General features: G+C 54.6%; 9 protein-coding genes across 9 annotated transcripts; 6 read left to right on the forward strand and 3 right to left on the reverse strand.

Annotated features, from left to right (window-relative positions):
* Positions 1–1943: 1943 nt before the first annotated feature.
* On the forward strand, positions 1944–3387 carry CPAR01_05186 (helix-loop-helix DNA-binding domain-containing protein; the record flags this gene model as incomplete). The annotated part of the gene is made up of 2 exons (XM_060489465.1): positions 1944–2642; positions 2710–3387. The coding sequence occupies 2 exons, from the start codon at positions 1944–1946 to the stop codon at positions 3385–3387; spliced, it is 1377 nt and encodes a 458-aa protein (XP_060350931.1).
* Positions 3388–4662: 1275 nt separating this feature from the next.
* On the forward strand, positions 4663–5557 carry CPAR01_05187 (uncharacterized protein; the record flags this gene model as incomplete). The annotated part of the gene is made up of 2 exons (XM_060489466.1): positions 4663–5189; positions 5335–5557. 2 exons carry the CDS (start codon positions 4663–4665, stop codon positions 5555–5557), a joined length of 750 nt encoding a protein of 249 aa, XP_060350932.1.
* An 880-nt stretch (positions 5558–6437) lies between these two features.
* Positions 6438–7228, forward strand: CPAR01_05188 (uncharacterized protein; the record flags this gene model as incomplete). The annotated part of the gene is made up of 2 exons (XM_060489467.1): positions 6438–6544; positions 6607–7228. The coding sequence occupies 2 exons, from the start codon at positions 6438–6440 to the stop codon at positions 7226–7228; spliced, it is 729 nt and encodes a 242-aa protein (XP_060350933.1).
* A 1907-nt stretch (positions 7229–9135) lies between these two features.
* Positions 9136–15000, forward strand: CPAR01_05189 (uncharacterized protein; the record flags this gene model as incomplete). The annotated part of the gene is made up of 8 exons (XM_060489468.1): positions 9136–9813; positions 9869–9888; positions 9955–10437; positions 10491–10537; positions 10588–12646; positions 12701–13489; positions 13556–13803; positions 13862–15000. 8 exons carry the CDS (start codon positions 9136–9138, stop codon positions 14998–15000), a joined length of 5463 nt encoding a protein of 1820 aa, XP_060350934.1.
* A 635-nt stretch (positions 15001–15635) lies between these two features.
* Positions 15636–17163, reverse strand: CPAR01_05190 (uncharacterized protein; the record flags this gene model as incomplete). Its single annotated transcript, XM_060489469.1, has 2 exons — positions 15636–16785; positions 16853–17163. The coding sequence occupies 2 exons, from the start codon at positions 17161–17163 to the stop codon at positions 15636–15638; spliced, it is 1461 nt and encodes a 486-aa protein (XP_060350935.1).
* A 750-nt stretch (positions 17164–17913) lies between these two features.
* CPAR01_05191 (U6 snRNA-associated Sm-like protein LSm6) lies at positions 17914–18312 on the forward strand (the record flags this gene model as incomplete). Its single annotated transcript, XM_060489470.1, has 3 exons — positions 17914–18025; positions 18120–18233; positions 18287–18312. 3 exons carry the CDS (start codon positions 17914–17916, stop codon positions 18310–18312), a joined length of 252 nt encoding a protein of 83 aa, XP_060350936.1.
* A 236-nt stretch (positions 18313–18548) lies between these two features.
* CPAR01_05192 (methyltransferase) lies at positions 18549–19715 on the reverse strand (the record flags this gene model as incomplete). The annotated part of the gene is made up of 4 exons (XM_060489471.1): positions 18549–18979; positions 19089–19174; positions 19234–19244; positions 19365–19715. 4 exons carry the CDS (start codon positions 19713–19715, stop codon positions 18549–18551), a joined length of 879 nt encoding a protein of 292 aa, XP_060350937.1.
* Positions 19716–20844: 1129 nt separating this feature from the next.
* CPAR01_05193 (uncharacterized protein) lies at positions 20845–21941 on the reverse strand (the record flags this gene model as incomplete). The annotated part of the gene is made up of 2 exons (XM_060489472.1): positions 20845–21834; positions 21891–21941. 2 exons carry the CDS (start codon positions 21939–21941, stop codon positions 20845–20847), a joined length of 1041 nt encoding a protein of 346 aa, XP_060350938.1.
* A 1966-nt stretch (positions 21942–23907) lies between these two features.
* Positions 23908–25327, forward strand: CPAR01_05194 (uncharacterized protein; the record flags this gene model as incomplete). Its single annotated transcript, XM_060489473.1, has 3 exons — positions 23908–24268; positions 24619–24724; positions 25090–25327. The coding sequence occupies 3 exons, from the start codon at positions 23908–23910 to the stop codon at positions 25325–25327; spliced, it is 705 nt and encodes a 234-aa protein (XP_060350939.1).
* Positions 25328–27151: the final 1824 nt, after the last annotated feature.

The raw sequence follows: 27151 nt of genomic DNA on the forward strand, positions 1-27151 counted from the left end.
GGCGAACTCACGTGGTCGTAGAGGTGGAAAAGATGTGAAGGGTCAACTCGAAGGACAAGAGTTGCCCACGTGCTCACTTTACATGAGGACAGGGGTCCGGTTCGTCATCTGTCCAGTATAGCTACTGCGTAGGGACGGATAGGTCGTGTGTGTGTGTGTGTGTGTACGAGTCGAGTAGGCTCAAACCCTCCTTTCAGCTCTGCGAATCAACCTCAAACACCGGGACGTCAGCTCCATCAATGACAGATACAGACAAGAGGCACGTTTTGCCCAGGCACGCGAGGCTGGGGAAGAAAGGTGGGATTTCCCACGGGTTCCGGGACGTTTCGTACAAGTGCACGGAAACGCGGCTCACTGGTGAAGGACCCAGTGGTGTAAGAGCGAGCCGGTGAGTTTTCTTTCGACCAACGGTACGTTGAGCACATGTCTCGTGCCTCTCTCTGGATTCCTCAATTCGACCCCAAAGACAAAGTCGCAATCGGAAACTTAGCTTCATAGACCCGCTGCAACGCCTACCCTCGTGCCTCTTGTCCTTGGACTAAGAGACATCCACAGGTTGTAGCGTGAGTAGGTAGGCATGGCCTTGGCAGCTGTGGGAGAGAATTACCGACCATCTCATTTGACCAGCCAGCTTCTCTACTGCGTCCACTGGAAGTGTGAGCTCGTGCGTCTTGAAGGGAGGGTTCTGATTCTCATCTGAAATCTGAAGGGGGAGTGTGTAAGAGTGAACCTTGCGTGCGGGCGCTCGGCTTGGCGCCGGGGGAGCAATTGCTCAGTTGCCATTCAGGAACACCATGTGCTCGAATCCGCCTCTCTGATTGGCTCAACGCCATTGAACCCTCGATGCCCTCTCGTGCCCGTTTTCTCGCCCAGGAGTCCATGTCCGCCCTCTTGATTGGACCATCTTCTTCTCTTTCTGCTCTTTGGTCTCTTTTCGTTCGTCTTATTCTTTTTTTCCTCTCCCCCAGGCTGTATGTATCTCTTGCGTCCACTTTGCGTTACTCTCCCGGCTTGTGTTTACGGGGGTTTTCCCTTTGGGAGACCCTTTCCTTTCTGGCCTGGGGGGATGTCGCGTGCCCTCTGTCCTCCAAGCTAGTTCGTCGAGCAAAATCACCCCTCCTTCTCTTGCTTTAGGTACTTCCATCAGGGTTCTTGACACTATGCCGGGAGAAAGCACCACCCTCCCCGGCCATTATGAGGAAGAGGGGGGGCGTGGGTGGCTAGACGGCTGCTAAGAGGCTGACGGCTATCTGAGGCGAGCGAGTGCCTTGATAGATTGCCAGCTACGGGATACACGGGTCCGGGGGTTTGTAGTTAGATAGAGAACAGACAGGCGAGGCACGAGAGACAAGAAGGACGAACAAGGCCAAGGATGGCGAAGAGAGAAAAGTGAGAGAGTCAGTCCAAGGTCGTGGCGGTCGTGCGCCGTATCTGTAGTTCATTACCTTTACTCTCTCTCTCTGCCTCCTTCCCCCTTCTACATTCTCCTACGAACCTTTTCTTCTTCCACGAGAAAGCCCCCCCAGCTACCTCTACTTTCGAGACTCGCGTGCCTCTTTCTCACTCTCGAGTCCCAGTTCGAGTCTGAACCTGTGCCAGCGAATCGGATTTGCATCCCTTCTGGTAGACACCTCGCATCAACCGGGGGCGCTTCTGCATCTGTCGCCAAGCCCAGAACAGCTCTGGTGCTGCTACACCGACCGTCGTCTTTTGCCCGCGGGCACAGCCTCAAAAACAGACGTCAACCGAATTTGTCCCTCAGCGGTAGAGCCTCGAGAATTTCCCTCAAACTTCGGCTTCCCGTTCTCAATCTAGCTCCTGTCCGGTTGGGGAATCTCTGTTCGTGTTAATCGCTCAGAGTCCGCTCATACCTTTCGTCGTCTTCCTCTCGTGTTGGCCGTCTCTCACTCACAACTCACACGCACAAACGCACATCACACACAATGCCGCGTCCAACATTATTACCCACGCCCGCGTCCTCCACGGACATAAAGGGCCAAGACGGCTCCAAGGACCTCGCCTCCCTCCAGCTATCCTTTGAACTGCCGCCGCCCGCAATCGTCCAGGACGCCTCGAGGGTCTCCCCAAAAGACACGAGAAGGACGTCGCCGGCCAACACCAATAGCTTTCAGCCCATTTCGCCTCCCCACGTCAGCGCGAACAAGCCGTACCCGGTCCAGCCCAGCGAGACCGTGAAGTCTCGCCGGCGCTCTTCGGCCGCCCAAAAGACGGCGGCTGCTGCTTCCAACGAGAGCTTCGCGCTGCCGCCGCCGCCGACTAGGTCACGCAAGATTATCCAGATGAAGCCGCGCGCTCAACAGCAGAACGAGGCCGAGGCCGAGGCCAAGGCCAAGGATAAGGACGCCCCGTCGGCGGCTGCCGGTGCCAAGTCCGGAGCTGCGGGTCCAGGGAAGGCTGGCTCGGCGGCGGCGAATGGGTCATCCTCATCCTCCGCTTCCACGGCGCAGGGCAAGAAGAAGGCGCCGTCAGCGACAAGCGCGGCGGGACGCAAGATTGCGAGGAAGACGGCGCACAGCTTGATTGAGCGGCGCCGGAGATCAAAAATGAATGAGGAGTTCGCCGTGCTCAAGGGCATGATTCCGGCTTGCACCGGGGAAATGCACAAGCTGGCAATCTTACAGGTTAGTTGGGGAATCCACTCAAATTTCGTCCGTTGCCAGTTCGCTAATCATCACGAAATGGGTTCAGGCATCAATCGAGTACGTGAGGTACCTCGAAGACTGCGTCTCCAAGCTCAAAGCCCAACGCGACGCCTCCGAGGCCCGTTCACCCGCCGAGTCCGGCCTGCAGACGCCTTCCGGCGGGAGCAGCCGCGCCGAGCCGTGGGGCCAAATCCCGCAATTCGTGCCGCGATACCAAGAAGATCCGGACGATGTGGAGATGACCGACTCCGAGGCCCCGTCGCCCACTTTTCCGCCTATGCAGCAGCAACAGCAGCAGCAGCTATATCCGCAACAACAGCAGCAACAACTTCCTCATACCCGCTCCCAACAGCCGTCCGTATCGCCCGCCCTCTTACCGCAGGACTCGAGGCACCGGCACGACTCCTACTCGTCCGTCTCGACGGACCACCCGCGCCACAACAGCTACAGCTATAGTACTTCGACGACGACGTCACCCGCGTTTGGGCCGCAGACGTACGGCGGCGGATACGGCAGCCTTTCAGCGCTTACGAGTCCCGCGCTGGCGCCGCAGCGGGATCGCGATCTGGACCACGAGGCGACGGCTGCATTGTTGATGCTGAATAGCGATCGGAGGGGGACGGTTGGGGAGGCGAGTGCCAGCGGTGCTGGTGCTGGTGGTATTGTGAATCCGGCGAGAGGTGCTGGGCGGGGGATGTCGGTTCGGGATCTGCTCAGTACTTGAGGGAAACCCAACTATCATCGGACGAGGGAGGAAGATGGCTGAAAAGGTGGTGCTAGCCATCAACGACTACCGGGAGAGAAACTGTGGGCGGAGCCGACGCTTCGACATCGGACTGCATGAGATTTGCAAAATGCGGTCTGGGGCCTTTCTATGTTGCGTTGGTCGAGAGGCCATCGCATGAATGCGGAGAAAACAAAATGGGATGAAGAGGTTCTAGAATCCTCAACAACTTGAGATTCACAGTCAAAGCTCTACAGGGGGCGAGAACTCTCCATCTCAAATGCGATGAGAGGAAGGATATGAGTATTTCTTTTAGTTACAGAAACATGGATGGAGTTGCGGCGGTTTTAGGCGCGGCGCAAAACGGAAGAAGAATATTGCTTCCGTGGGATCTGGTTGTTATCAGTTGTCGATTTTTTCGTGCGGCAAAAAACGTTACTGCATTGGTAAACGGATGAATATATCTAGAAAGGATTAATAGAACAACTGGTCAGTCAACCAACCTGAGTTTCTGCGTCTGTGAATGATCCTCCCTACGTTTTGACGGGGTTGACGGGGGTTCTGACAAACATACGATAGGGGTCGTTGATCGGTGAAGAAGCGTTTGACCCTCTCTTTCAGTTATCCCGGTAAGGATGGGTCGAAATCCCATGAGCATTACATCCTGGTTCGTTTATTCAACGGAAGGACAATAAATTTGAGTGCAGTCTGGACTCTGGGGAAGGGATCATGGATATGGTTGTTCCAGGGGTCGCTTTTACGAGTTTCAGGGTCTGGCGGCATCGTACGAGCTGCTCACCCGTCCTTCTCCACCATCGACCCATCACGTGACGGTGCTTTAGTGTTGGAGGAGGCCCGTGTAAGTCGAGTTTAGTCCATTTGTGACAGTCTTTTTAGTGTTTTCGCCGTGGATGTGGTAGATACTGGGTTTGTTGAAACGAGGGCTCAGGGAATGTGGTCTTTTGGTGTTCTGTTGGGTGTGGCGAGGGGTTTCATGGGGTAGGTACCTTGGCTTGGTTTATGAGAAGAACTGGACAGGTATATAATAGACATATTGCCTAAGTGATCGCCTCCATTAAGTACCAAATATTGATTCACGACTTACTTCTTCTCCGACAGAGCCTTTTTGGCGTTCGATTTCGATACTCGGTCGTGACCAGGTCATCAGAGGAGAGATAAGAGTCATCCAGCACCGCAAGTGCCAAAGATTCAGACGAATCAAGCCTCACGACGTCTCTTACTCGAATCATCCAAAACCAACTCAAAAGACACAAGATGGCTCCAAGAAGCATCATGACAACCTACCCCCACGCCCACCACCGGCGCTACGCCTCGCCCCCAGTAAGCCCATCTACCTACAACCCCGACGCAAACGACATCCTCGCCGAGCTGGGCCTGCGCGCCGACGACTCGGTCTCGAGCGTGGGCGATTCCAGCACGGGGTTCTCAACCGTCGACTCGGGCGTCAGCGTGAATGGGGGCGGGAGTGAGGGTACGGGTACAGGTAGCGGGGCCGGAGGCCGGAGGAGGAGGCGGAGAAACCGGAACCGGAATGGGAACGGTAACAACAACAACAATGGCAACAGCAATGATCGGTCTGCGTTCAATGGCAGCGGTGGAAGCATCAGCATTGATAACAAGAATGGCAAAGGCGGGAACTTGAATAGGCAGACGACGGTGGTGATTCCCCGGCAAGGCGGGGACCGGGATGAGAAGCCTGTGAGGTTGCAAATTGGGCTGAATCTGGATGTCGATCTGGAGCTCAAAGCCAAGTTGAAGGGAGATATTTGCTTGTCTCTGGTGTAAGTCCCACCTCTACCGATCCTTCTTCCCCTCCCCATCCCTTTCCTAGTCTCACACGGTCTCGATCTCTCCTTTTCCCCTATTTTTTTTTGTTCACTTTTGAAACTGACGGGAAACTAACCAGACGCGATTAAACACATAAAGAGTGGAGAGGAAATTCTCCAAACGCGAATCGATGCGGGTGAAGCCCAACTGGAAGGGCGAAGTCGACGTCAAAGAAATGTTCCACATGCGCCTCGGCAAGTTCAGCTTCAGACAGCGGTGGATCGACCGCGAGGTCAGCGAGAGTCTTACGGTGGCGATTGGGGTCTCGCTTGTGTTGGGCGGGTTCGTGGCTGGGTTTGCGGCGTCGAGATGGCTGTGCTGAATCCTTTTTTCAACGTCGTCATCTTACAGACACGGGAGGGAGGTTTCATGGGTACCTAAAAGGAATGGAGAGTTTCATTGTGTATATTTGGAGAGAGACTGTGTGTACGTTGGATATTGGAGCATTATGAGGCGTTTATGGAGGGGATACCGGGCCTCGTTTGCGGAGCACAAGAAGCTGAAAAACAGGAAGCTCGGAGGAAAGGTTGTGGATGGAATTGCACTTTCAAACATGGTATTCTCGAAATACATCCAAGTCGGTTGGGACGAAAAAGTACTAGCCAAAAGGGACCCTTTTGCCCTTCCTCCCGGCCGGAAACGTGGAAAGTTGGGTGTGTGGAGCCGGCCTTCCGTTGCAGTGTCATGAAACTTCATGCGGGAGGTGATGGCGTGTTTTCCATGAGATGTGTCTGTGCGGCGTTTGTGAGGAGATACCCTTCCAACAACTCTCCCTTGCAAGTATGTTCGCCCAGTTGATGGGCACCTGTGTAGAGTTGTCAGAAGTGGCCTTCTCTCGACTCTAACTTAGACCTCGCCGGCCACACCGAGACTCACCACTGACCCAGCAGGCTGGGATATCTCGGTAAGCGTGCCGCTAGCGTCAACTTTGGCGTCAATGCTTTCTGCAGCACGTCTCCACACAAGCTCTAGCTAATTACCCAATCGGGCATATCAGACAAGGGTCCTCCACTATGTACATCTTCAATGCCCCAGCGCCCTTTTTGCGACTATTTTTTTTTTTCATCCCAACTTTTAGTCCCACGTTGCGCCCTCACGCCATTCTTACATCTTGTCCACATTGTACCATTCAGCACACGACACGCCAAGGCCAAGGTGTTTTTGATAGGACAATTTTCAGCACGAGGCTTCGGGCCGGAGCAATGTCGGCCATTCTGGAGTCCATCAAGAGGTTTTTCCTCGGCTTAGCGCGTGGAGCTGGAGATTTCTACAGGTCCATCGTCAACTGGCTCAAGATGGCATACTCACCGTGAGCTACCTACGATTGACGAAAAAATCCTGGCTTAAATTTGCTGATGATTCCTGTGAAAGAAATCCATACTATCGTGGCAACATCATCACCGGAACCGCCGTCGGCGGCCGGGCACCCTTTGAAGGCAACCTGCGCATGGTGATAGCGCAAGTCTTCCAACCGTCCGACTGGACCGTCCTGGAAGTCGCCGTCCTGCGGCCCTCCGGCACGCCGTTCAAGGCCGTGCTCAAGCTCTTTGACCGCCGTTTCTCGCCGTGCATCCAACGGGCGCGGCAGCGCCGGGGACTCGGCGCGTGGACGCCAGAGTTTGAGGAGGAATTTGTCGACTATGTCCGCCGGGGCGCCGCTAACGAGTACCTCTGGGGATCCGATAGCGATGAGGAGGAGGACGACGATTTCAAGAGAGATGAGGCGGATGAGGAGGCTGGAGGCGAGGGGGAGAAGAAGCCCGTCAACTTGCTCGAGGAGGAGGTGATCCGCCAGTCTCAGTGTGATGGGATTGCTAATGCGCGGTTGAATCGGTTGCAATCCCGCATGGGCGTGGAGAAGGGTATCAGATTGCCCAAGGCACATTGCACGGTGCAAATACCAATAGGAGGAGACGTGGACAATCGTCTGCTGGAGGTTTCTGGGATCTTAATGGAGTATGTGCCTGGGTTTAGCTGTGACGATACGGAATGATGACAGCGCTCGAGGATGATGGAAGTATATGGTCGGGAACATGTAAGAGTACCTGATTTGGAGAGGGCGGCAGCGATCACTTCGGCATAAGGTCAATGGAGTATTTCGGAATTTCGGTTAAGTGGAGGGAGTCTGATAATTATAATGAAGAGCATTCGCACACAAGTACCCGGTAAGGGGGGTACATCAGCTCCCTTCTTGCTGCAACGCAAGATCGTTAACTTGAGTTTATGTGCCGATGGCTGACTTTGTCGGCTCTGTTCGCTCTATCCCTTCGAGACGAAGATAAACGAGTGATAGTTTAGCCTTCGCGCGTGTGTTGCTCCACGCTGCAGTAGCGAGAAAGCTTTCCCACTGAGTCGTGCTAGTATAGGTAGTGCGTGGTTGAGAATACCGGGTTTCGAAACCCCATCCAGACCTATGAGAATTACAGTGGCTGGTTATCTGGAAAAAATAGTAATCAAGAGTCGTTGGCTCGGCGATTCGAATATCAAGTGAGTGTGTACGATGGCTGACTTCGCGGAGCAATCCCATGACGAAACACCGGAGCTTACGTTTTCTAAGACCGAGCCTGCGTAGTCGGTGATTTCTTCTGTTTGAATAATCTATGATTGTCCCGGACTGTTTGGATCCTATACAGGATATGGGTTTGGCATGCGGCAGGTGGCATGAGAATTGGAATGTTCGAAGTACCTCTGCATATGTTGGCTCTGGAACTTATGATCGAAATTACGACTTTGAATCTAGTGATGTGACCCAGAAAGAATTGAGGACAGATGAAAGTCCTGTCGCAAGTTCACTTCCTAAGATGAAGAAACCACGTAGCAAGGTCTAGGCCATGGTTCTGCCTGGCAGGACAGTGACACAGATCAGATGACCCGAAGCTATTCCCAACTACCGGTGACTGACATGCTGGTGAGTCCAGACAACATCTCATTTTGCTAAATTCATCTTATCAAGATACTCGAGATCTGCAAATGATCCAGGCTGCAGCCGGCCTCGGATGTCGTTCATGAGGTTGGAATCGACTCAATTGAGTTTTGTGTCAAGGATGGGGAGTGCACCAGGCAGGCAACAGCGGGCAGTGGCGGACCACGGCGGGAAGAAAATAGTGGGTCCATACGGCGGTCACTGGACTTCGTGTCAAAGACCTCGCCGCGAATTAGGCAACATACCCCCCTGCATGCCCCGAAGCGTGTCAGAGCTCTCTCTTTTCGTCCCTTGGAGCGCGTATCCTGCCTAAACTACCTGACAGCTTCATGCGGCACAGTTATTTTTTTTTATGCCTGTACCCATACGTGATTCTCGTTTCGCCATGGAACTTTGGCCCTCCACCCATTGGATGTAATTTCGTCTATGTAGGCAAGTCTCGTGGTTGGTAAAGGTACCACTTCGCAGCAGCCCTGGTACCGAGCTGAGCTGCTGGTTTGATGACAGGACGCATCCGTTATAGCGCTAGGCTTATGTACCTCTACGGTAGACAAGACACGAAAAAGGTACCTTGCATCTGACATGGTCTTGCCTGGGACGATCTAAAATCCTCATCCCCTCCTTTTTACGAGAACAAACGGTCAAGAAGGAATGCGCCAAACGGCGCCCTCCAGATTATAAGATAGCTTCAGTTCCTCATCTTCTTCTCAAACGCATCTCTTGTGAACTTCCATCCTCATGACTTCTTCTCTCCTTTTTCCATTGTCTGCCAATTGATCCTCCCAGCCTCATCTGACAAGCTTACATCGTTGATCGTCTACCCCGCCCACGGATCTATTGTGCTTGAATTCCTCTTGCTCAAGCTGGGTTACACGCCTCGACTCCTGGCACTGCTTACGACACGACCAAAAGAGTCACTCCATAAAAGCAATCCCCTCACAGACTCAATCAAATATCAATCCCAATACTTTTCCACAATGTCACTCCCAGAGCTCCAGCAGTTGCCAGTTCCCCACGGGGACCTGGTCAACTACATCCACGACCATCCAGAGAAGAAGATGGTCGAGATCCTAGAGCCCTACCGCAAGTACGAGGCCCAGCTGCGCTCCGTCTTTGCCCAGGACCGCAAGAATCCCGCCCTCGACGATCCGCACATCAACCTCGTGCCCCTCTTTACAAAGGACACCAAGAACATTAGGACCCGCGCCCGCTTCCTCGCCGCCGAGACGCAGGAAGAAAAGGACCGCTACATCATGGCCCTCCCGGACAACAAGCGCCGTGCTAATGGCTCGCCCGCTGTCGTCTCCGGCCTCAAGGATTTCCAAAAGAACTTTAACGTCTTTTCCGAGTCTTCTCTTGTCGATATGAACTGGGACAACGTCGTTGCTGCCGGTTCGTCAGTCATCAACACCCTTCTCCCTGTTCCGCCAGAGTTCAACACGACCAAGCGCAAGCTTCGAGAGTACTACCACGAGAAGTTCTGCCCGGCGTCTGATGTGGATCTTTTCTTGTACGGCCTTACCCATGAAGAGGCCATCGAGAAGATCAAGGAGATTGAGGCCTCTGTTCGGGATGCAATCTTGACAGAGGTCACGGTAGTTCGTACCAAGTACGCTATCACTATTGCTTCTCAGTACCCTACTCGTCATATTCAGGTAAGGACTGCCACAATTTCGTGCTATTAGTCACCGGCACTAACCGCCATTCCAGATCGTATTGCGTGTGTACAAGTAGGTAGACCGGCAGATGTGTCTGATTCCAAGTGACTATCAAGCACGAGGCTAACCTTGAAACAGGTCTGTTGGTGAAATTCTCACCGGCTTCGATATCGATGCAGCCGGCGGTGCGTACGATGGGAAGCAGGTTTGGGTGACTCCTAGAGCCTTGGGAAGTTTCATCACTCAGGTCAACCACATCGACCTCACCCGCAGGAGTCCTTCCTACGAGAACCGACTTTCAAAGTACAGCCACCGCAATTTTGAGGTCTACTGGCCAGAGCTTGATCGCAGCCGCATCGATCCTACCATCTTTGAGCGCAGCTTCCAGAGGACTCTGGGTCTCGCGCGTCTTCTCGTCCTTGAACGACTTCCCACCCAGTCGGTTCGAGATACATATCTCAACAAACGACGAGAGGAGAGAGGCAGACCGACGACGAACCGGTTCAACCCTCATCATCTGCATGGCAACATCAAGGACAACTTCGAGGACGAGGTTGCCGACTGGGTTGACGAGAATGATGTGTCCAACTACCATACCTTCACGGTGCCATATGGTCACGGGTATGTTCTAGCTTCTCCATCGCCTGATGAATTTAGAGTCTGACATCAGGCAGGTTTCACGCGAAGAAGATTGAAAAGCTCTGCTATACAAGGGATCTCTGTAAGTCACAGCACGATTTGATTATAAGCGGTCCACTAACAAGCATGTAGTGCTCAACGCCGAATGGAACCAACCCGAAGAGAGAGAGGTGTATCTTCACCGCCACCCTGCCTTCTTTGGACGTGTCAAGGATGTTATCGAAGACTGTTGCGGCGGCTGCCCAAAGGCCGTGACACCGGAAGAGGTCGAAGTCGCTGAGAAAGAGGCGGAGATTTATATCTCAGGCAAGGTTAGCTTCTTGATTGACGATCCTGGTCGGCAGCAGATCGGCTCTTTCAACCCCCTAACGGAGAATGATTGGACCGACATGGCCTATGTTGGAAACACGGCTCGTCTCTGCCAGAGTATCGTTGACGGTGACGTCGAGGAAGTCCGAGATTGGCTGTCCCAAGAGGGCGCCGATCCGAATAAGCGCGACTACACGGGACGCACGCCTCTCCATCTCGCCGTCATCAGCTCCACGCCCGAGGTCGTCCGTTGTCTGGTCGAGTCTGGCTCGCGCCTAACTGCTCGCCTTGCTGACGGCAGAACGGCTCTTCATCTTGCGGCCGAGCGCGGCAACGCTGACATGATTAGGATCCTCATGGACAAGAGCATTACCAACGAAGAGGAGGAGGAACAGAAGGCCGATCGCCGTCGCAAAGCAATCCAGACTCGACTTCAAGACCAACCAGATCCAAAGACGTCTCAAGCGCAGGACGACGAAAATATGGATGCTGAAACGGACGGCGATTCTGAAGATGACGATGACATTGAGATGGTGGACGCGGGCAACACTGAGGCAGATGCAACATCTATGGCGACCGGGTCTTTCGTCAATGTCAAGGACGAGAATGAAAAGAGCAAGGAAGACCTGGTCCTGGAAGACGACTCGACTGACGAGCCCGATTTCTTCAAGACTGACGTCTTGGCTTGGGATCTGCCCTGCTCGCCTCTGCACCTTGCCATTTCCGAAGGACACGAAGATGCCGTTAGGCTTCTCTGTGACTACGGCAGCGACGCTATCCTCCCCGTCAAGTTCCTCAACTCTGACAAGCAACCCACCGCGGCCATTTTGACGCTCTCCCTCGCCCTTTCTCTACCCATTGAGAAGGCCAAGTCGATGGCTCTTCTCCTGATGAAACTCGGCGCCACCTCGTCTCAGGCAGACATGAACGGATGTACAGCGTTCCACCGCTACGTGAAGAACGGCAACCAGGAGATGATTGACACCCTATGGGAGAACGACAAGGTTGGACTCAAGACAGCACTCAATCACATGGTCTTCGCCGCCAGCTACTGGAACCCGGTGGCTATCGCGCCGATCCACACAGCCATCGAGAACGGCGACTCCGTCTTTGTGCTCAAGTTGCTTGAGGCCGGCGCCAACCCGCAGATCGACTTTGACGTTTGGCTGAAGGCTGCAAAGTTCTCCAAGTCGAACAACCGACTTGGTTCGTATGAGGACAACAAGAAGCAGTTCAACCAACACACAGATCAGCCGTTGATCGTAGCAATCAAGAACTGCACCAATCCGGATATTGCTCTGAACCTCATCGAGAAGGGTGCGGACCCCAATACGATGACGACTAACTCGTACCGCGCCATCGAAAACGATTACCAGCGCGCGTACAACAAGGGAGAGACGGCTCTCGACCTCGTGCAGCAGCAGCTCAAGAAGCTTCGCGACTTCAAGAGCGACAAGTTCACACAGGTTATGCCCCATCTGTCCGCCGGAATGGACGAGTTCCTTGCGAGATACCCAGAAGATACCTACCAGCACTGGCAGATTTCTGAGAACATCTACTGGCGCAGGGTCAACTACAAGAGAGGAGTGGAGAGCTACGAGAAGGCGAAGAAGGACTTTGAGGAGCTCAAGGGCGTCCCGGAGAAGGTCGAGGCCATCAAGGAGGTCATTATCTCGCTTGAGAAGCTGGAGAAGGCCATAATCGACAAGGGCGGCAAGACCTTTGCGGAAATTCATCCCGACATCAAGTTTCCGGATAACAACCCCACGTCGCACAACAGACCTTGGGAGTCTCAGAAGAAGTTCTACAACTACAGCTACGTTTTCTCATTCCGTAACGTTACTGATGTCACGGAAGTCCGGAAGGCTGCATACCTTGAGCTGTAAGTGCAAGACATTATTTGTTGTTCGGTATTTATTTACTAACGTCTGCTTAGATTTGAGGCTGCTTGGGCTGGCGATCTGGAAAAGATCAAGTCACTCACACTCCAAGCCTGGGGCAAGGATCAGGCGGAGCCTCCTCTCAAGATGGCAGTGAACGACAGCAAGGACAACACCCCTTTCTCGCTAGCCTACCTCCGCGGCCACCACGACGTGGCCCACGCGATTCTCGAGATCGTCATGGCCCAGTATGCACCGGAAGATCGGGACGCAATGCGGTACAAGCTGGATACAGGCGGTCCCGAGGACGAAGACGACGAGGACTACGAGAGCGATGCAGCGTCCAACGACGACCCCAAGATCATCTCAGAGATTGTCGACAAGAAGTTCACCATTGAGAACATTGGTCAGGTGTCGATGCAGGTCAAATCCACGACCAAGCCGCTCGACTTTCTGGGCCAAAAGACGCACACCTTCAAGCCCGTGGAGGGCAAGGCGCGCAGCTGCAAGAATTCGAGCCAGACGCTCTTCCAGTTCGTCCTGCAGCATGACGACCTTGCGGGGCTCAAGACTCTTCTGGATATGGCCAGCCACTTTGCGAGCCAGAAGCTCATCAGCGGGGCCGGCGTGGCTCAGGATGAGGAAGATGGCAGGACTGGCCGTCTCGAGTTCCCTGAGGGCGACTTTCTCTGGGCCGTTAAGCACGGCAAGACGGCGGCTCTCGCGGAGATTATCAGCCGCACCGGTGCCGGCATTCCACTCGATGATTTGGTCAAGAAGAGCGGCGTCGAGATGAAACGCAAGTCCAAGTATTACCTGGGTCTGTCAGTCTATGGCAGGAAGAGGTAAGGAGAAACTCACAAACGCACTTTCGCCCCCGCGTATCATCAGCCTGCTAACCTCTATAACAGAAAGGACTGGGCTACGGCCGGGAGGAACATGGTGGTCCGCTCCACCGGCGTCAGGACGCCGCCTCTGCTCCACGCCGCCATGGCTGGCAACATTGATGCCGTCGAGTGGTTCCTCGGCGACGCACCTCATCGTCACTACGTAGACTTTGGAAAGTCCAAGGCAGCCCGCGAGGATTCAAGACTGAAGCATCTCAGCCAAGCACCGGGCGGCTTCGACCGTGCCATCTCCAAGTGGCTAGGCATTCAGAGTGAGTTTACCCTTTTTCACATACCCCTTTCCTAATGTCACTAACACAGAAAATCCAGATGAACTGGTAATCCACTGTGCCGTCATGGGACCTCCAACAGAGGCCACAAACCAAGTCATCAAATACCTAGCCCAAGCCTGCCCGGCCTCCCTCGACTACAAGTCCACCCTCGGCGACACCCCTCTCTGGCTCGCCTTCCACTTTGGCCGCCTCGACTTCGCCCGCACCCTCATCGCAGCCGGCGCGAATCAAATGGCCCGCAACAACGCCGGCGACAACATCCTCCACGCCGCCCTCCAGGGGATGCCCCGCGCCTGCCGCCTCGGGCCCGTCCTCGACCTCGTCGACGCCGGGATCCGCCCGCACCTCGCCCAGCAGCGCAACAACCTGTCCGAGAACAACGGCACGACGCCGCTCCACGCCTGGATCACGGCCGTGTGCAACTCGCGCCGGACGACGTACCACTACAACCCGGTCGCGAGCAAGAACTACGCGGACAACGCCCAGATCCTCGCCGTTCTCGCCCGCCTCATCGAGTTCTCCTCGAGCGGCGGCAATGCCGAGCTCGAGATGCTCAACGGCGCGGGCGATACGCCCCTCCACACCGTCGTCATGGCCCACGACGCCGTCCTCGCAAAGGCCTTGCTGAGTTACAGACCGAAGCTCCTCTACCGCGAGAACGCGGTCGGCCGCACCCCCGCCGAAATCGCGCGCGAGAACGTCACGGGCGAGAAATTCCTCGCGCCGAGCCCAATTACGCTGTTCCAGAGTAACCAAGACCCTTCGACCATTGTCAGCCGGCCCGTCGAGTCCTTTGTCAAGAAGGACGATGATGAAGAGGAGGTCAAGGATGCGGACGGCAATGGCAACTCCTCCGCCCGCCTCACCGACAAACAAAAGACGTGGCGCGCCGTCCGCGCCGTACAGGAGCAAAACCCGGACAAGCGGCGCCTCGTCTCCCTCAACGAGGCCAACGACGTCGCGAAGCGGCTGGGCGAAAAGTACAACGCCAGTCGGTACTTTAGCATCACGGCGCGGCAGGACGAGTACGAGGACCCGGAGGATGCGGCGGCGGGTAACAGGGACGAGAAGAGTGATTTCGCGGCCCAGACGAGGAACGCCAGCGCCGGACAGATGTGGAGTTTCCCGCAGGACGAGAGCAAGGAGAAATGCCCCGGCTGCGGCGAGAAGCATTGAATGGCTGAGACGTGTCCTGGGTTTCTGTGGGAGGTGAGGGATTCGGAGGGGAAAGTGATGGGTGAGGAGAATTGGGTTGCAGAGATCTTTGATGATTTGAGGTTTTTGGTGTGGTGGTTTTGGAGTTATATTCTCGATGTTGTACGAGATGGTTTTGTCTGTCGGAAACACGGAGGAAGGGCATGGCTTTGATGAGTAATGATAAATCAACAGAATGACATAACGACATGGCTGATGATCTAATTTTCCATGTGCAGTGCTCGATGGCTTGATAAAGATGAGTTGGCGATGTAAGTGAGGCACAGTTTCTCCGTAAGGGGGTGGGGGGGTAGGTTCAAAATAGGGGCACCTCGGTCCCGTTCCAATACAGATGAACGAACTCAATATCAAGAGGTTCAAGAAGCTTTTTCAACTTTCCATGCTAACGCTACCTCCCGTGAAAAAAAAAACCGCTAAAAACTCCCCGGGTATCTTGAATTACATCCCTCCTCAAGGGCCTCATCTTTGCCCCCTTTTCCCCAGATATCCAGACTCGAGCCACTGCCATTCCGGGCCGTGACACTTTGTTTCAACGAGAAAAAAGGCTGAGGCTGACATCCTCATCTGATCTCGGCCGACGTGTAAATCATGAGACCTCATCTTATGTAGACCTCAATCGTTTCCATGTCGCCGATGTCAGCCTCCTCGACAGTCATCTCCTCTTCGAGCTCGTCACCGTCAAACATGAGCGTGATGGGCGCGTCCTCAGCCAACCCACGCATTTTCCGAAACAACTCCATAAGCGTTCCGATGGTGGTCGACGGCCTCACCGAAGTCTTGAGCGGCTCGTCCGTCTTGGTCTTGAGGAGAACCTTGATCTTCTGCTCCACCTCTGGCTCGATGGCATCCGCGCCATCGCCCTGCTCGCCACCTTCGTCGTCAGAGTAGTCTCCGAGGTCGTGTCTCCTCCTCCGCGCCTCTTGCTTCTCGTGCTCTTCCCACAACTCGCGCGTCCACATCTGCAGATGCACGTTTGTCCAGTCATCGTCTTTGAAGCCCTCGGACAAATCTGCTCCACCGTCGCCACCACCGCCGCCGTTCTTGCGGAACGTAGCCTCCAGGTCGAGACTATGCAGTGTCGTAGTGTCATACAGCTCATGACCGCGCCATGTGAGGAATACACTTTCCACTTCCGAGCGAGGAATCTCAATACGTTCCAGCTGGACTTCAATCCACTTCATACGAATCACCTTGAGCGGCTTGGCAAGCGTGAAGCGGAATTGCCGATCCCTGGTGCCTGGTATATCAGAGGTGACGAAAACGTTGACGAGCTGGTTCTCGTCCTGCTCGAGAGCCTTTTTACGCTCCATGGCGCGTCGGACGTATTCCTCAAATTCATCATCTTCCTCTTCTTCCGGTGCCGCTGCCGCTCCTGCGACAGATGACTTTTTGTCTTTGTCCATTCCTTCTACAAAGGGGTCGTCCGAGTCAATCATGAGAGGCGACACCTCGGGCTCCGAAGTCTGTCTCCGGCGGTGCGTCTTGCGGACGGGCGACGCTTCGTAGATATCGTCGCTGGCCACATCGTCGACGTCGTCGAGGTCTTCGTCGCTATCTTCGATCGCGATGACGGGCTTGTGGGGTATCACCTCCTGCTTCCGAGGCGTCCGCGAGGCGGCGGCGCGGGTCAAGCGCTTCGAAGGTGTTTCTATGCCTTCGCGGCGTTTGTAAGGCGACTGCTTTGTTCTCGATTGCGGGGATTCGTCGCTGGTTCGCGAGCGTTTGGATGGCGGCGTGCCGGGTTCCCTAACAGGTGGAAATTGGTGTCAGAAGACAGCCATGGTGGTAGTGCGAATATGTGTTGGGAGCGTACCTTGTTTCCCCTTCAACGTCGGTCTTGCCAGGCTCCTCGCTCGCTCTCGGCGCAGGCTCCGTCTCGCGCTCTGGCGAGCGCGCTTGTGTGCTCTTCTCTCGTTCCGCCTGCTTCCGTTTCATACGCCGCTCCTGTTCGGCGACTGCGACGGGGAAGAACTCGGCGGAGCGCTTGAACAGACTGAGTCCATCGTCGTCGTCGTCTTCTTCTTCGTTGTCGTTCTTCTGCGTCGCGGGCTTCGGGTCGGACTTTTGTCGCAAAGCGGTGGGCTTGAAGGGAAGGCGCCTTTTGGGTTTAGCTGCGTCTGCCATGGCTCACAAGCGGACGTTTCTTCTAAATACACTGAGCGGCGGGGCAAATTTGGACTCGGAATTCGTTATGCGATTCGGTGCAATTTACAGGGTCCAAGGCGCAGGAATTTGGATGAGGTGATTTCTGTACCGACTTTATGTGGCCGTTGTGGTTTTTTTGTAAGTGAACTTTCTGTAACGGAGAAAAGGTCAGGCCATGCAGAGTAGGCGCCAGAGGCTGGGCCCAAAGGAGAAGGCGGCAGGTAGAAACATCACGAACAATGCGACAGAAGAAGGGGAGAGGGGGACGACGAGGCGTCCTGGCTCGCGCACCACCACCAAATATTTGGGTTGGGATTTGGGGGGGCCGCCATTGTTTCCGTGGTGAGAGCAAAAAGATTGATTCGGCTGGTCCCACCTTACCAGGGCCCCAGGGGAGGACCTGGAGGGGGATGGAGTTCGCCTTCGCACGCTGCTCAGCTTGGAGTGTGCGCTGCTCGGGTAGCCCTACAGTGCGAGCTGACCCTGGGAAAAGCTAACGCCAGGTGCAATCCAGGTACCCCAGGTACACAGGCCTTCGATGCTCTAACAGAGGGCAGCCGTCAACACCATCACTGCCAGCTGCCAGCAATTCTGCCAACATCATCACCAGTTTGACGTCCCACAGCCTCAACCACCACCCACCGTCACGTCAACTCGCCACGGAACAACCTACATCCCGAAGCCCTCTCCAATAACACATATCCATCTCACAACATCCAGACAACGACAATGGAGAACGGAAACATCAGCCAGGGCGAGGGCAAGGACCCCTCCAGCTTCCTCAGCGATATCATCGGCAACCCCGTCACCGTGAAGCTCAATTCGGGCGTCGTCTACAAGGGTGAGTGCCTCAGCCGTCATTACCAAAATTGAGATGAGCCCAGGCTCTATTCTTGATGTGGTGAGAAATCTCTGACCGTATACGTTCATGATAGGTGAGCTTCAGTCCGTTGATGGCTACATGAACATCGCCCTGGAGAAGACGGAGGAGTACGTCAACGGCACCAAGAGGCGGTCATACGGCGACGCATTTGTGAGAGGAAACAACGGTGATTCTCACTCCATCCCATTTTCAATTCATTCCAACTGACAGATAGTGCAGTCATGTACATTTCGGCAGACTCTTAGGAGGCGCGGATGAAGATGTCAACAATGGATCGGTTACTGGACTCTATCCACTAGCGAAGAGGTCTATGAACGAGTCTAGAGTGCTCGGGAGGCGTCCTTCATGAGATCTACCAACGCAAAAGAAAATATACCCTCAATTCTACCATATGGCCGAACGTTCTCTGCACCCTTTCGCCTTCGTCTGACCAGAACAGCAAAAGCACCCCCCACTTACGATGCAGACCATCTGACCACGGCTACAACCTCGAAGTCCACGCAAAATACGTAACCCCATGCAAGGCAACCTCCCCCTTCTCATTCCTCTCCACGCTCTCCCCGCCTAGAATGGCATCAAACTCGGCCTTAAACGCCGCGGCCCGCGCCCCCTCGAGCACCGCGACCTGGCTCAGCGTCCGCAGCCGATTCCACACCGCCTCGGGCGTCAGCCAGACCGTGAATGGCACTTTTTCCTCGCCCACGGGCACGCTGAAGAGGGGCATCTTGCGCCCGCCCTCGAGGACGACGTCCTTGACGGCGCGCAGCGGGTTGGCGTCGAGCTGGCTGTCAAAGACGTCCTTCCAGACGAAGTCGCGGAAGCGCGGCTGGCCGTCACCGCCAAGGGTGAAGACGAGCTCGTTGAGGGACTGTTCCCAGGGCGTGCTTGCTTTCCAGTGCTTTGGCTTGTTGTCTGTGATCGCGTGGGATTTCATTAGCATTCCTCTTTTTTTTTGTTGTGCGTCCTCGCGTAACACGGAGTATGTGTCTCCTGAGGATTGAGAACGAGCGGGAAGACTTACAATCTTCAATATTCCAGATGAAACCAAGCACGGCAGTCGGCTTCAGGACGCGATGAATCTCCTTTAGTGACTCTGTCGTTGCGAACCTATGCTTTATCATGAGCTTCTGTCCACAATCCTGAGTTCAGATGATGGATCGTCTTACCAGTGAAATGCCTGTGTAGAACACAAGTCAGCTATCAATCCCCAACACAAGCACAAGCTCTTCCATCTCATTCCTCGCACCCCAAAACAAAACCCCCCATTAACTTCCAAGAAAGAAGCATCAAAACTCACCTGCGCAACAACAGCACCATCCCCCCACTCCTCCCCAAGCGGCAACCTCGCCGCGAACCCATCCTTCACCTCGACGCCCCTCAGCCCCTTCTTCTCCAGCTCCGCCCTCATCCCCTCGTGCGGCTCCACGGCCACGACCTCGAACCCCTCGTGCCGCGCCGCCAGCACCTCGGTCATCTTCCCTGTGCCCGCGGCCAGGTCCAGGATCTTGGCGTGCGGCACGTCGGCGAGGCGGAGGTGCTCTAGGAACTTTTGGGTCGCGGCGGCGGGGTAGGAGGGGCGGTAGGCGTCGTAGGTTGCAGCGTCTGCGAAGCCTTTTGAGGCGCCTTGGTGGAGGGATGCTGGGGACATTGTGGTGGTTGTTGTTGTTGTGTTTTCTTCTCTTTGCTAATTCTTCCTTTTTGGGGGTCCGTGGTTTGCTGAAGTTGGGGATTCGTGAGGTGCTGTGTTTGACGTTCGAGGTTGAGTTGAGTTGGTGATGACCTGTCTGTCTATACAAGTATGCGTACAACGGTGATGCGATTATGCTGCGGATGAAGATGTCTCAAAACGCCCGTGTCAAGTTGCTTGGATCTGAGAGCCCGTTCCTTTAGTAGGATCTTGTATTCGCAAGTAGCTAAACCCAAGATGCAATTGCGCGATATTCCCCAAAAACGGACTTTACAATGAGGATAGAGTGTGTGAAAGCAAGGAGGCTACTCAATCTGTAGAAGAGGGAGATTTATCGCGGCTATTCCTTTGGCCGCCGATACGGATCGTCTCCCCTTCTCCATTCATCACGCACGTCATGTCAATTATGTGGGGGCACGGGGGTGAGGAGGATTGCTTCCATGGGGGTTGGATGAGGGGAGGTCGAACGAGCGGGGTCCAATTTACGTCGCCATAACCGGCGCCGGTGCCGACGTGCGCGGAGCCACGCCGAAGTCCGGAGCGCAGAGTTGTGAGCCGAGCGGCGCTATCAAAGTAATTGCATTGCACCATATCGATGCCTTGGCCATCGGCCTCAATCGATACATACTGCTTCACTGCAGGTAATTGGTCAAGTGTTATTAAGAAATGTTTTCCTTCTTGTGATTGTGCTTATTCTATGGATGGAACGCTGTCCTTTTAATGATAGTCTGCCCCAATCTCTCATATTTGAGAGCGGGGGTCGACGAGAGACCTTGCTGCGCAAGAGGTGCCCACCGTCTAATGTGTTCCCGATGATGAATTCTTTTTTACATGCCTGAAACGCCTTTCCCCTCGTATGCCATCTCTTTCGTGAAGGAGAGGCCACGGAACCTAGTATCCACCCCCCGCTGTCCATATTCAACAGATTGCCCTTTGTTATTCATACAGTTGCTACGATATTACTCTCCGAGTTTGTGAGAAGATTCGCGAAAGAAAGGAAGCCAAAAAAAAAAAAAAAAAGAAAACTCGCTTTACCATTCGATGCTGATGTACCGTCAATCAACCACACTACCCAAGCCTAAAGAAAGGCTTAGTTGTGATTATTGCTGCTACTGCTGCCGCTGCTCCCGCTGCTACCATCGCTGGCGTAGCGCTGGCTGGTAATATATTCAACATTCGCAAACTTAACGTGATGAGCTCCCTGCTGCTGCTGCTGCTGGGAAGGAAGCAACGCCTGGTCAGCACCAGGGGTAGTAACAGGCGTAGCAAACGGATCAGTGAAATCCCCGCCGGGCGAGCCCTGCGGCACGGTAGAGTACGTTCCCTTGCCGTTCTTGGGCAGCTGCAAGCTGCCGCTGAAAGAGCGGACACCGCCGCCCGTCGTCGGTTGCTGGGCGGGACCGCCGGTGACGTTGCGAACCTTGTTGAGCTGGCGGTTGACGACGGGTGAGGCTCGGATAGGTACTCGGACGTCGATGCCGTTGTAGTTCTCGCTGCTGATGCCAGCGTTGCCGCGATCGATGGGGCTGACAGGGCTACTGGCCTCATCCGAGGACTCGGAATGGGCGACGTTTCCGCGGGGCTGGTAAGTGCTGTAGGAGGGTGCGGTTGGCGGATTCGGGTTGCCCTCAAGCTGGCTCAGCGCGTCGGCACGACTCGCAACGGCGTTTCCGGAGAATGACTTGGGGCGATATGTCTGAGGACCAATCGTAACACCGTTGCCGCCGCGAGACGAAGGCGGAGAGCCAAAGGGGTCTGATGAGTTTGTTGAGGCGGGTGAGATGGGACCCATAGAGACGTACTTGCCCTTGCCCTTGGCGGAATTGGGAGGGGAGTCGGTGGCAGGGGTGGCGGGGCGAGAAATCCAGATGCCGTCGACCTCAATGCCGGACTGAATGGCGCGGACGCCAAAGGGGATTTCGGATTGCTTTCGTGGGGGCGGCAGGCCGGTTGATTCCATCTCTGAGGCATGTGCCCTCTTTTCCGCGTCAATGATTTCGAGCTTGGCCATGTATCGGTTTGACCACCATAGCTTCACAAAGCCTATAATGAAGACGACGCCGATGGCACAAGCCAGTATCTATGGGACAAGTTTGTTAGTCATGAAGCTTAGGATGTACTCATATGTAGACTTACAAAAGTCATCTGCTGCCACAACTCCCAGTCAACAAATACTCGCTTGCCCATTGTGATTCGCGTTGAATGAAGTTGATGTGTATGGCGTTGTGTGGTGGTGAGAGGTAGGGTTGCTCAAGGTCTGAGGAGGAAGGTGAGGAAGGTGCGAGGTATCAGATGTGAAAATGTCGACCAAAGTGAATAGAGATGGAGCACAGCTCTCTTCTTGAAGTGAGGAAGGATACGTGAAGGCAGGAGTCCCTCTTGCGACCGAAGTCGGTTCTGGCCTCGAAGGTGTGACGTTCCTGAACTGCTGCAATCGGACTGATTCACAATGTCTTATTCGAATGCGGCGAAGAGCGTTGTCCGTGGCGATAGACCGAGAACAAGCTCAGAGACTGTGATTTTCGATAATGGGCGAGGCGCTGTGGCTTCTTAATCGGGTAAGAGGAAGAGATCGCTATGGTAATATTGGTACAGAGTGTTGATGTTGTTTGAGTGGTTGATTAAGGGTCGGAGATGATGTCAAAAACCGAGGTAAGGTACAAGACAAGGCAAGAAGCCACCGTTATCGAGTATCAGTTACACAGGATAGGAATAGAAGGTGACCTCTTATTAGAGGGGTACTGGTGAATATAAGGGGACTTCAAGGGGTCCTGGGCGGTGAAGGATGGAAACAAAAAACCTGGATGAGATGCGTGATCTTGGTTCTCAATGGTCAGACGGAAGCCGGCAGGTTATGTATGAAACAGGGAACACGGATACCAACAGCAAACAACACAACACACACATCCACCTTTCTCACCAGCCATATTACCTACCTGTCCGCCATGGACGAGCTCGTTAGATGGGGTCGGCCTGGACTCTCGAGCAGTACTGAACTAGGACTAGACTGAAGGGTGACCGAAGCCAGGATCCGTCTCGGGCAGAGTGTGTCAGTGGCTGAGTTGCCTCTCTCTCAGTGTTCATCGTCCAAGTGGAGATGGGAGGAGACATCGTGGTGTATTCTCGACGAGAGCGCCGGCTGAGGACGTGCGTTGGGGTGAAGGGCGAGTGCTACCACGTCCGGTCGAGAAATCCATTCCAAAAGGGGATTTGGAAGTCGGGTGTGGTAGTAATTGGGTCGTTGGTGTTTTCTGAGCACCGCTACCGTATAGTCGTAGTCTCGTACTCATGCCCGCTGCAGGGCATGGGTCTGGGTTATCCCTGCTCGACCCCATCGAGGATCCCATCTCGCGGATCGAGACAAGCTGCTAGACCTGTTTGCGTTTGGTTCAATGGCGCTTTGGGACGACTTCACCTCGCAGTCAACCGTCTTGCTATGTGCCGCCGCCATGTCAAAATCCCTGGGAATTGGGCCGGGCGTTACTGGAATGTTCAACCCTCTCTGTCTACAGAATCAAAGTGCGAAAGCGTACCTTGTAAGTAGAAACGCCACAAAAGAAAGAGAGTTGTGGGGGGGATGAGTGGGCAGAACCAACATGTTGCTACGACGGAAGTGGTCTCAGATAGCCGTTTGCGGAATGCAAGGTACGGCGCGGGCTGATCTAGTTTCACCCACTTGGCGCCGAAAGATGGGCGGAAGAGCAAGCCACACCTGATTTCCAGACTGAGATGGGGAACCTTGGCCAGTCGTTGCCTCTCATCTATAGTGATTTCTTGAGTATATTCAATCCCATCGCCGCATGTTATCTCCATGTTTTCGTTTGCGGACAAGCCACTTTCGTCCACGTTCTCGAGCTGTCGAGTCTGGACCATCGTCACATGACCCGGCAAGCCGTGCAATCCACGATAGACGTGAACAGGCAGCCGAGAGGCGAGTAAGATGTTTTGTAGAATTCCGCACTCTCCCCATGGTCTCGAAGCTTCCGCAGAGTCCTAAGAAGCCGGTGGACGTTTGCTGTGCTGCTGCACTCTAGTGGTTTAGTCATATCGCCATCTAAGTGGTCGACTTCGCCATAGGCAAGATGTGGACAGAGCGGGAGACGAGTCGGACGTAGGAACCAGGTAGACGCAGGAACCAGACAGGCTCAACGCGATGCATAGCCCCAAGGGCTTTCCATGGCCGCTTCGGTCGCGCTGCCCCTGGAGAGCCCACATTCGTGCTGATCTCCCTCGTCCTGCAACCTGCAACGTGCGGGCGAAGTGTGTGCTTTACATAGCATTGCATCGTGAGTGGGGCCCCGCGGCATCGAGGCTCGACCTGAAAACGACCAAGGCCTTGGCGAGCCACGGGAACCGTGTCATCCAGTGCTACGCCAGCGGCGAGAGGTCGACTAAGTCGTTTGAGCTTTCCTCTCTCCTTATGACAGCAACCGTTGACCATCTCGCTGCGAGTCGTCCGATGTTGCTCGGACGCACGCTCAAGGGTCGATCATTTCATGTCCTGCTTTTCTTAGGTACACGGGCACACATGGGGTCGGCCTAGCGCCCACGCCATGAGATCCAAAAGCGCAGGCTGGGGAGAACAGACATCGTCCCGTCAGGTACCGCGATGAAATTCTTATTTTCCGAGCCTAAGAAACCAAAAGGTGGGTTGAGCAGGCGTTTGATGTCAATGCGGCTGTTAGGCGCGGGTCTGTTTCGTCCTTCCCACGGACAATCGAGATTACGTGCGTCTCAGCGTCCACCACATCCTTTGGCAGATCACACCAGAGGTCTTTGATGATGAAAAGCCTCTCCGGGCAATTCCCGTACGTGCTGTCAGCAACGTGGTTATCGCCTCATCATCACATTTGACAGATCGCAGTGAAAGCAGGTCCGGTATCGATAGATCTGAGAAGTGTAGGAGTTCTCATTGATCTTGGCCCTCAGGCGTCCATGGAATCCCGATCAGGGCCACCTGTTGAAGACCAGTATGTCCGTGTCAGAAGCTCGAATCTCGAATTCGATAATCTGATCAGTGTTCCGTGTTCAAGCCAGACATACCTACTACATTCATGGTTTTGACAGGGTCATTCCGTGATGGCATCGGCACATTAGCAGTGAGCCCCCACTGTCGCCGAGCATACAACACTCTGATCAACCCAATTCTTGCTGTTTTCCCCTTGACGGCGGCTTGGCCACTTCTTTGTCTGCAGGCGCGCCTTTTTTGCTTGGATTGACGTACAGAACCATTAGGCGACACGGACGACGATGGTCCTACTCAGATTCTGTGCCGATGACGACTATATCGTCGATGATGGCGAGGATTGTAGATCGATTTTTACGACGAACAAAGGACTGAAGAGGCGCGTCGGTTATGGCGAAAGCGATCTCTTCAGAAGCCCGACGTTGCGAGCCGAACCCAGGTCAAGGTTGGCGGATACTCTGGCGATCATCTCGAGACAAAGGGATATCTCGACGCAGGCGCGGTTGATCGGTCCCCTTCCGGTAGACTGCTTATTCGATGCATAGAAGAGCGATCAGCTGATGATAGCGACAGTAGCAAGTGCAGCAAGGTATTCTCGCTCGGCTAAAGACTCAGATGGCATCAGCTGGTCAACCGCCAAAGTATACGAGAAGCATAGCCAAAGTCCGTCGAAGTCAACATAGCACCGTGACAGGGCCGGTGTTAGGCATCGCCGACGCCTAGACTTGTGGTGTCAACAGTCTATCTCGATGGTGGGTGGTTGCGTGGGTGCCAGTCTGTTTGTAGCGTGCCCGCTCCGTCGGATCTGGGCGTCTACATTCCCAGCTGCCTGTCGGACCGCAGCCACTTTGGGTAGCCGAAGTCACGATAACCCAATCCGGTGCAATGCTGAACCACAATGTGAACGGCTCTCAAGCTCCTCGTTGCACGTTGGACAATTGCAATTTGTGTCGCTTCTGCTCCGGGTCATGGTGTACAGGCACTGGTTGACTGGCCAGGCCGATTGCGCATCTTCACAGGAGGAAGGGTTAAGCCGGCCAAGCCATAGCCGGCGAGGGCGTCCGGGAAGGCGACTTTCAACGAGACTTGTGCAAGACAACCTACGACGAGGAGGCGTCTTGGTGTGAGTGAATCCCGCATGCAGAAAACTTTCACTGAGCTAAAGGTCGAAGTAGGTCGCAGCCTGGTTCCAGACCAACAGGCATCTTGTTGTTTAAAAGAGGCTGTCAACCTCGTGGGATGCCGAGTGCCAGACAACTGACTTAGAGCGAAGATTATGGACTCTCAAGATGCTTGAAGACGCAGATTTTGACGCCGCTAAGCCCGACATTCATATGAGTGGTGAGTCTGGCGTGTAGGGCTATTGATCATGAATCGGGAGGGCGAGTCGAAGTCGCAACGCTGTATGACTGTTCTCCTATCACGTGTGCGGATATCCCTTTCCCAACTGATAGATAGGATCCTCATGATTCATCAGCTTTGATGGAAGCGTGCGGTGGAGTATCGCGCCGGCCACGGCGATGACCGACTCCCGTTCTCCGCCCGGCAGGCCAATGATCCGCTGAGGGGAAAGGTGGGTTGAGTAGAGCGTCATATGGAGAGCGGATAGGCGCAGCCAACTCACGTTCCGATGCGGTCAATCAGGAACAATTGGACGGACATGATGCAGGTCCGCAGAAGGGCGACAGAAAGAGGAAGTGCGGCACGGAGATCAAAAGGCAAGTTTTTTGCGCTCCGATGCCGAGAGATCCGAAGTGTGCCGTCCGAACGTCCAGATTTGCCCAGCATCGTACTGTGGATGAACACCTTGCGACGGGTGAGCAGGACTGTGCCAGAGAGTCGAGGCGAGACGGAGAAGAGACGATTGGTGTCCGTTTGGGGGCCGAGGGTTCGACGCTTGTGGCTGCGCAGAGCTTTCACAGGTCTGCCAGTATGCGCCTAGAAATGAATGTAGACGCTGAATGGTGGGCGAATTTAACCGCTGTAACCAAGGTGAAAGAAAGCCAGGATAATCAGGGTTGGAATTTGGAAAAGGGCATGCCCCCGTCGCGAGGATTCGGGACGCAAGGTTGGACCGGACAAGGTGGATGACGGCAAGCGTCACTGCGAGCTTCCAGAAGGGAGGGCACCATACTGGTCGGGTGATTACATAAGAAGGCAAACTTCGAAAAGATACATGGAGTTTTGCTGCATTCAAAGCACCGTCACATGTACCGACCCGCATCCCACCTTACCCTTATGTCACTGGCGGCGGCGACGTACCATTTAGCTCAGTTGGGCTAGAAAGAGCAGGCACGTAGGCATGGCGAGAACAAGAACATGGGACAAACACATGTCATCGACCAAGGTCCCTGGCCTTTGGAAAGCTTCTCAAGCTTGCAACAGCGGAATCGGTGTGGCCGGTTCATGACTCCAGCCACTGAGAGGGCGA

Source organism: Colletotrichum paranaense (genome assembly GCF_030867605.1).
Source record: "Colletotrichum paranaense strain IMI 384185 chromosome Unknown Scaffold_4.1, whole genome shotgun sequence".
Classification (NCBI taxonomy): domain Eukaryota; kingdom Fungi; phylum Ascomycota; class Sordariomycetes; order Glomerellales; family Glomerellaceae; genus Colletotrichum; species Colletotrichum paranaense.